This window comes from Rhopilema esculentum, chromosome 15 (genome assembly GCF_057945365.1).
Source record: "Rhopilema esculentum isolate cy_ngs chromosome 15, ASM5794536v1, whole genome shotgun sequence".
Classification (NCBI taxonomy): Eukaryota; Metazoa; Cnidaria; class Scyphozoa; order Rhizostomeae; family Rhizostomatidae; genus Rhopilema; species Rhopilema esculentum.
In genome coordinates, this window is record NC_142829.1 from 3891849 (window position 1) to 3900985 (window position 9137).

Consider the following 9137-nt stretch of genomic DNA (forward strand, 5'->3'; position numbering starts at 1 on the left):
ACGCCATCGTTTTAAATTGCCAGAAGAATTCACTTCTCCCTATTTCTGGCTAATAGCAAATTTTACTAGTAAAAACACCACCAGATTTAGCTTGAAAGGACTTCAATATATTATTGAACATAGAGTTCCAAGGTGTACACTCATACAATCTAGTAGATCATTATATTTAAATGATTTTCCAGTAAATTTTTTTATTTAACAAAAAGCGAAAAAATTACTTCATAAACTTATTTAAATATTCTATATATGAATCGCTCAGTAATACACCAATGCAGGTTGCAGCCTTATGTTGCAAATTGAATACCAAATTGTGACGTCATCAAAAATCAATTTTTGAGTTTCTCAAATTTGAATTGATTCCTAAATTGTGAATTTTAATATTCCTGTTGGTTATCAACCGTGTGTATCCAAATAAGTTTTTTTCCGTTATTTGATTTTGTGTAAAATTTGAAAAAATTGTTTCCTAAGTAATGGAACATATTCGGGCATTGTTGAAAATCTCTTGTTTTGGTTTTCTCTTGTTTTCATGGATATGTCAAAAAAATTTTGAGCAAGGGGCTTTTCAAGGGGGTCTCAAAGGTAGCTTGTTTTATTTGTGTGTAGAAATGTATTCCCGTACCTACAAACAGGTAGTGCAATGTGCTTTAGGGTTTTAAGGCTTTCTTTCACTAATTTCATTGCTAAGGAATCGTTTTTTGTTTTTAGAAATTTCCTCATTCGATTTGATGAATAAAAAGCAAAAATAGCCGTGTGTTTAGTTTGCAGTGGCTGGCGAATCCATAATTCCTTGAAATAAATGTCGAGGTATTTTTGGTGCATGCAATCGATTTAATTCATATTGTATCTATATGTAAACAAGAATTAGGTTTAGATGCAGGAACGACAAATATTAGGTGCATACATTATCTGATCAGTGAATAGCGTAAGGTGAAATTGATACCAAAACGGTATGTAATTTCTACATTTAAAGCTAAATTCCAGCTTTTGGCAAAAATTTATATGAATGACATTTATATATTTGAATGTGTATGTTTAATTTGATAGCAGTAAAAATCCACAGATAAGGAACTCACTGATAAGAAGATAAAGGTGACTTTTTCAAATTTATGCACCAATATATTCGAAACTGTCGAGCCTGAGTTTCTCTAGTTTCTTATAAGTGCTTGTTTACAGAAAAAGCTTGTGAAGTAGAATGTTTTTAAGATGCAGTTTTCCATAAACAACCATTTTTCAACTAACTGAATTTGAATAACTGCTCTTTAATAGCTCATTTCATTCTGTCAAAGTGTAAAATTTCCATTTCGGGTTCTTTTATTTCGAAACTCGTTTTAATTAGTAACCGATCAGCCTCTTATCAAATCTATTCCTTTACAAGAAACTCATCAGCCTCTTTTCAAATCTATTTCTTTAGACGAAACCGTGTAGTCTGATTCGAACAACTTTTGGAGGAAAAAAATTTGAAAATGGCTTTAAAACAGCAAACACTTTACCACATACTAAAAGCTTTTCGAAGAAAAGTCTGATTCAAAGAGTATGAGCTTCTTATATGCGGTTTTTACTTTAAACTAGTGTGGACTTAATTTTCTACAGAGGTTTGCGTGCAAAGTTTCCCTTTACCGGACTGGACCACAAGGCTTCGAACTATGTACTTGTCCACCCAATGTTCATGAAGTGGTCCTGTTAAATTAGTTGGGCCATCTTTGGGCAGCTCTAAAATATTTTCCGCAATGAAACCTTTATCTATCAGCCCTTTTTTCTTTTTTGAGTGTTCTGGTAACAGCAAAATCAATATCTTTTTGGACAATCCTTCAGCATCAATCCGATCGCGAAGCTTTTGAAAATTGGTGCATACTTCTTCACCTGAGGCAAATATCTTCACTTCGGGATCTTCAATTCGTTCTGTTAGTAACTTTTCAAATCCATCCGTGCAAAGGATCAGAAGACTGCTTAAATGTTGCATGAAATCGACCAATTTGTCTGCATTTTCGTCTGGATTCGCAGAAGAAATTTTCAAGTCATCTTTGTGAAAGAGCCTTATCTGACCATTTCTTTTCAAACCTGTAATCAATTTTTTTGAATCTTCTCCGGCATCGTCATGAGACAAGAGGATAGTCCATTCTAGATCACTGCCTGCAAGAATAGATCTATCGATGATTTTTGTACTCTTCTTCTGAATTCTAAACTTGAAAAAGTTTGAAAAAGATCGATCAGTCGTGGTTAATAAACATTTCCCTCAGAATATAAAGGAGCCAATCTCTGGGAAGTTACAAATGCTCTTTTAACATTATAAAATTACCTACATCAAGCAAATTAGGTTAATGTATACACCTAATGACGTAGAAATTATACTTGGATGCTAAACGCAGCATTATATCTTCACAGAATTTACCTTTAATTAAAATATTGATGCGCCCATCTTAACGCAAGTTAAAATATATGTAAATAATTTGTAGTGGCTGAAAGTCAGTTTTATCTATTCGTGCAGCCGTTAAATCCTGTAAAATGGTTTTTGTTTTACTTCCTAGTTAAATTCATTCTTAAAGTGTCAATTGCTGTTTAGTTATTATCAGTTAGCATTAATATTGCAATAGCCCTACCTTATCGATCTATCTTATGTATAATAATAGATCTATAGGTCGAAATGGCCCTTAATCTACTACAACAAAACAAAACGTCGTAATTTTAAATGGTTAATTAAAATTGCTACATCTAAAATATTACTACAAATGGCTACAAAAATTATAACAGCTTAAATATACAACAGTAAACTGATCAGCACATTTTTTTCAAAAGGTCTGATAAATTTTGAAATGCTCGCCTTACTGTTATCCCAATAATTTGAATCAAATCAGTATCTTCTTGACTCATCAAAGGAGCCCCTTGTTTACAAAGAACGATTCCTTTTGTTCCTATTGCCCCCCTCCAAATAATTCTCTCCTTCCTAAGGTACTGGTAGTTCTTCGTTGCTTTGTCCATGAAAACTTTGATGCAATTTCGAAGCTTTTTGCAATTTTATGCTTGCTATTTTTTTATCGTTGCTAATCAGAAATGTTTTATCGGAGAATTGCATCGCTTCTTGGAAATGTAAGGAAATTAGTGAAACCTCACCTGTCGATCGTGGTTTTGTTATTTAATTTAAAAGTTAGTGCTAGTTTGTCAGTTATATGCCCTTGAAATTAGAATTCTTGTACAGAAAACCTCTTTATCAGAATGCTTGACATAAAGTTGTTTTCTCTTTCAAATACTTTTGAAAACTCAGAAAGTAACAACGTTGGATTTGAAGTTTTTACGCTTGGGTCCAAAGAGTGAGACATTCAATTACTGTCTTATTTTGTATTTTAATCGTCTGAATTTGGGTTGATACGCCAATGTCCACTTTTCAATTTTTTTCAGTTAATCATCTACATGCTAGCATCTTTTAACAAAAGTGGCGACTTGAATTCCAGCTCTCAGTTGTCTAAACGCAATGTTATAGTGACAAACCCCCTTCTCCACATAGTAGAACTGTATGTTGGGATGAATAACATAATTTCAAATTTGTTAAAATATGGGTTTAAGTTTCATATTGCACAATGGAGTTTTGTCGGCATTTCAATACTTCTTGAGTATCAAATCGTTCTTTGGACAAGCCCATATTGCCACTTTGGGTGAGCAAACTCTTGGGTGAGGCCACTTTGGGTGAAAAAATCTTGCCTGGACAGGACACGCCCTCTCATCCCTCTCTTGTACTATGTAAAAAACGTCTTTGCACTATGTCCTACTTACCTGCCCATGATGCAAATAGAGTTGTATTAAATCTTTATTGCAGATTTATACATTAAAACCACCGAATATAGATCTCTTTTCTGTGTTTAAGCTTAATTTTATGTCGATGATTATTTACAGGGAAGCTTGAACCTTACAGCGTATTTTTGCATTTTCATCCAGAATAATGCAAAGCATTTTGCAAAAAACTATGCACAGTTTCAAAACTCACTACAGTTCAAAACCCAGCATACTGTCGAAACTCGTCACCACAATATTCATGAGTAAATCTCCGGCTTAAGAACGTTTACAACAATTTTTTCTGTTGATAAAGTTCTTTTGTATCACCTGAATATCTTCTTGTGTTGTGTTTCAGAACGAACGATAGCCTGTAACGTCACATTCAAGAGAGAATATTCAATAAATACAAGTGCTTATATAAATTACTTATACTGTACCTCGCTCTGTTTCATACTCTATCTGTTCCTTTGCGGGTTTGTTCCCCATATTCAACAGCCAAAGTCTTCCTGCAAATAGGTAATTCCACAATTATGATATCCTTGATCACTAGGTTAGGCAAACGATACTAGTTGGTTCAAGTGGACTGCAATGTTAATTTCTCTCCTGATACTGTGAGCATACTGAGACCGTGTGTTTACATAGTATGTTTTGACTCCAATAAAGCCATTGAACTCAAGATGGAATTGAAAAGGGTCTCATCACATCACTCCATCAAACTGAAAAAGGCTAATCAATAATGAATGGCTCATTCAAAGGAATTTAATCTTTTAGAAGTGTTTGCAATATCAGAGTTCTCATAAATATTAATTTAGTTACTTCCAGATGTTACTGCTTGTGTTAGTTGAACACAAGAGCAACAAGTTAAATGTCCGCACATCATAGAAAGTTTGCTAGACTTATAGAATATATTTGGTATTACAGATTTGGTAGTAAACTCCTCTTCTTCAACCTTTAACAATTTGGTTGCTCATTTCTTCTGTGAAGAATTTGAAGTGAATGCTTCATTTATACTGTGTATGAATACTGCGACGGATCTAACAATATACTAGTAAACAGTGTTTGTTTTTGCATTATGTGAAGAATATTTCTGAATATGTTGTTTTTCGACTAAAGCTGAGTGATTAAGATGTTTAGGGCAGTTTTAGAATGCATTACAATAGTTTTAATGAGTTTAAGTTTAGACATAAGGCGACAGCTGCCATTTTAAAATAGGCATCTTGAGCCCTGTTTACACTATACAAACTAACCTGGGTTCACCCTAGGTTAAAAGTAACCCGGCGCGAATTTACACTTTAAACTATCGATTTTGTAGTGTAGACGGAATCAAGGGCAAACCTGGGTTAGTTTGGTAACGACGCATTCGTAACACGCAAAATTGAAGGTGAGGATAAACAAAATGGCGGCGGTCAACGTGTGTAATGTTTTGTGAACTTTACAGAAAACCATAAATCGACTTTAAACTACAATGATTCCGAGCACTGGCTTCGTACAATGAGAAAACATTGCATTAGCGCTTTGCTTTGTTTTGCATTCAGCGCAGTTTCTGTCAATGCGCATTCGTCGTGAAGAAACTAACCCATGTTCGCCGCAAGTTTGCGTTGGCATTGCACTTAACCCACCTTTCAAGACGGGTTGACTTAATCTGGGGCGAACTTTGCGTTTTTACTACGAAAATCCAACCCGGTTTAGTTATAGCCTGGGGCGAATCCAGGTTAGTTAGTTATTGTAGTATAACTAAGGCTTTGATCTCAATAATCTTAATGGTCATCGGCACGAACTTCAAATAAGGGAAAGGTGAGGTATCTGTAAATTACAAGGTTTGAATATTTTATATTGCTTCTCAAAAAAGTATTGGGGAAAGACATCACGAGTTTTATTCAAGGACAAATTGATACCTCTTCACTGGCAATAGCCATCTCTAGTGAATTTTCCAAAAGCCTCAGGGCGTTTTCATTATGCTTCAAAGATATTAAAAAGACTCACGAAATTCTCTTTGTTTAGTCATGTTGTTATATGTTGCCTTTTCAGTGGTCCAGATAGGATTTGCTGCTGTAGCATGATATTTACTTTGTTTGCATAAATTTGCATAAATTGACCAAAGTGCAATTTGTGTTAAAATCAATAATAGGTGCTAGTACACGCACTTTTTATTAGAAACAAAGTTCAAGATTAGTTCTCAATTTTTGAACTTTGCTTTTGTGCTAAAATTTCTTAAATGCCAAAATAATGACAATCTACTCTATAGAAGTTTAAAAACGTAACATGAAGTAACATAAAATTAAGTAACTTATCAGTCGATGAAATTTATTCTTTCTATTTTCTATGGCAATTGAACAGGGAAAAAGTCCTTTCCACCCAGTCCCTATAAGAAGGATTTTCACACGGTTTGAGGGGGATTGGCACCTTGGGTTTTGTTTCATATTTTAGCCATCTTAGGGCTCTAGTTTTTATAGGAGTTTAATTAAAAATCAAATACACATTCATGAAAAATTCTTAACTTTATGTATGCAGTGGACTTAAATCATCAAATAAATGTGTAAACACCTATCCGAGACCATATTGTCACGGATTCACAAAGAGGTCTTTTGTATGGCTGTTTCAGGTTATCGAGGCTTTGATTGTGGCGTAGCTACGTTGTCAAATTCTGAAGAAAAGGACATTCTGAAAACAAGGCGACGACAGAAAAAGCTTGTATTGTCTCCCAGTCCAAGCCTTCATTGGGCTTTGCAGTTTTGTAGTCTAAAATAACACTGAAAATTAAAGCCACCTTGTCGTCCGTCCAAGTAAAGTTTTTATCGGCCTTCCGCTCCATTTTAGCTCTCGATAAAATTTAGATTGTTGACTTCGGCGGCAAAATAAAAGCCTCGGTTGACTAAATACAGCTTCTTCTAAACATTGTTCTACCATTCAATTAAGGTCATACCGGTACAGTGTAAACGGAACGGCTAAACGGAACAATTTGGAACCGCGACAGTGTAACCACTTGCGAACCGTAACGGTACAAAATTGCCTCGGGACAGTGTAAACGGGGTCTAAAGCGCGAACTATTCTTATCAAACACATAGACGAAATTGTGTTTTAGGTGAGTAAACAATTTCTTTACCACCAATCTTGATTTCCAAGACCACTATTAGGGAATAAGGACTAGAATAGTTAGTCCTAACCAATAGAAAATCAGGACCATTTAAGGAATAGTTCTTCCGGTACCAAAAGGTTACTACCATGCCTGCAAAAGTATTGGTACATTACACTGATTTTTGAATATTTTGTACTGCATCTCCCTCTCCCCCTCCGAAAAATGTTGTTTTATGCATTATTTAAGGGTTCACTATGGTCCAATGGATTGATTTCATAACGTAAGCACTACAATCAACATTCGATTAGGGGAGGGCTGGTGCGGTACTTTTACCGGAAACTGTTTATTTGTTCAAAACAACACAAAAACCTAGGCGTTCAAGAGACTTTTGGCAAAAAGCCTTTTATGTCAAATACTAACATAAGCTGAAATGTCTCTTACATGCAGTTAAATAAACATGGCAATACATGATGCTTACGCCAAACGTGAAGAATCACAGGGCGCCCTTTGATTTGTAAACACGAGTTGCGATCGAATACGTAGGCCATTGCGTGAACACGGCAAATAAGGAAATATTGTTATGAATTATCACGTTAATTAGTATTTGTTTTGAAGTTTTTTCAAAAAAGATTCCTATACGGAGATTAGACAATTTTATTTTTTCTTTTAATCGTGCTTTTATCATTAACCAGCCAGCAAAGCTCAAGTTTGTACCTTCTTAGAAATTTCCACAAACTACTTAAATATAATTCAGGTTCTCTTCTAAATTGTATTTGCTTTTTTGGCTTTCTTTTGTTTATGTGGGTGGGAGCTCTCAGCATTTCTGAAAGAGCAATATAGTTATCACCTGTAGAAGGTTCAGAAGGACGTCATATTGCTACACCTTAACTTAGAAATTTGGCTTTCAAAATCTGGCTTTCAAAATCAGGCAGGCCTTAAAATTCATCCCTTATTTTGTTTGCAGGCTACCATATGAAATACCTTCCTATCGTAAGACCTATCTTTGCAATGCAGTTACTACAATTTTTCAAGCAAAAGGCAGTGCAGAAATAAAATACCACTGCAATCATATCACACAGTAATAAAATATCTATATTTATCACTTACCAAGTTGTTCAAATAAAGGTCTTCTTGGAGGTAGAAAATTGAGGAAAATTTCGCTGGCGATTTATTTATCGATCTTTTTTGTTCTTGTGTATGCGCAGCAGGATTCCTAGGTACACGTATATCATTTATTTTACCACATGTTTGATTTGGTCGATAGCATCCTCGAGAGCACGCTGATAAAATGGTCGTATGGTGAACACGCGGGTCAATTTATCATAAACTAAGACGTTTCGCTGGCATGAGCCTTTTTTAAGCCTAGATTGTACATTCGTCTTAAGACCAAGATGATACTCTATCTTAAGGAGAGTTAAGAGCTAAAAAGCCTGTGAAGGTTGCGAATTTGCTAACATTATCAAGCATTTCTTCCCAAAAAGAACTGACTTTTTTTATTAAAACGCCAGTAAATTGGTGTTAAGAAAGGCTGTTTTATTTCAATTCTTGAATTATTTGGTATGCAGAATGACATTGCATCAGTATAGCGTGGGTATTTTTTCTAAATAGTTTTTGCAAATGATATCCAGTCGGGAAAAATATATCATTAATGGCAATGTACTTTCTGATAATATACGTCTTAGTACTAATTAAAGTTTTTACACATTATCAGCTAGCTAAAAACCATATATGTTATAAAGAGTGTAGAGTTAGGCCTTTTTCTTTTAACGTGTTTTTTGGCTTATATGTCTAAAAATTCATGTAAATGTTCAATAATCATGCAGTTAGTAAAGTACCGACTTTGTGTTTAACTTGCTTTATGCTTCCAAAATTTTATGCCCACGCAAATAGTTGCTACCCACAGCCATCCTTCAGAAGGTTCAGGTCCTTCATAAGAGCCAGTGTTTTGTCTCTTTATCGTCAGTCTGTTGATGACCATTGTGTATATATTGCACAGTAATTATCTACAAAAGGCGTGGTCAAAAAATATCCCATTTGACTAACCCCCATTCACTTTCTGATATGTAGAAAATGTAGAACGATAGAGAAGGAAAACAACTTTCTTCAACACATCAAAATCATCATCATCCCCGTTTTGCAATATACCGATTATTACGAAAAACATGTCACGTGATTACTACTAAATTTGTAATTGGTCATGTTACAGTCATCGCCCCTACTCCTCGTTAGCTTAGGGTCCACTTCTCTTGATGAGTCAAATTGGAAAACGAGGGCTGATTTCCATTATTGTAGGCAA

The 9137-nt window shown here is 34.8% G+C and overlaps 1 protein-coding gene across 4 annotated transcripts; it reads right to left on the bottom strand.

Annotated features, from left to right (window-relative positions):
- Positions 1-889: 889 nt before the first annotated feature.
- On the bottom strand, positions 890-8124 carry LOC135685679 (uncharacterized). Of its 4 annotated transcripts, none has more exons than XM_089112790.1 (3): positions 7949-8124; positions 4203-4271; positions 890-2130 (listed from the first exon to the last, which is right to left on the bottom strand). In XM_089112790.1, the coding sequence occupies exons 2-3, from the start codon at positions 4249-4251 to the stop codon at positions 1577-1579; spliced, it is 603 nt and encodes a 200-aa protein (XP_088968916.1). In that variant the 5' UTR covers positions 4252-4271; positions 7949-8124; the 3' UTR covers positions 890-1576. The 4 variants fall into 4 exon arrangements, with proteins under 4 accessions (XP_088968916.1, XP_088968914.1, XP_088968913.1 ...); XM_089112788.1 differs by having other exon boundaries at positions 890-2182; XM_089112787.1 differs by lacking the exon at positions 7949-8124 and having other exon boundaries at positions 890-2182; positions 4203-6606.
- Between the last annotated feature and the right edge of the window lie 1013 nt (positions 8125-9137).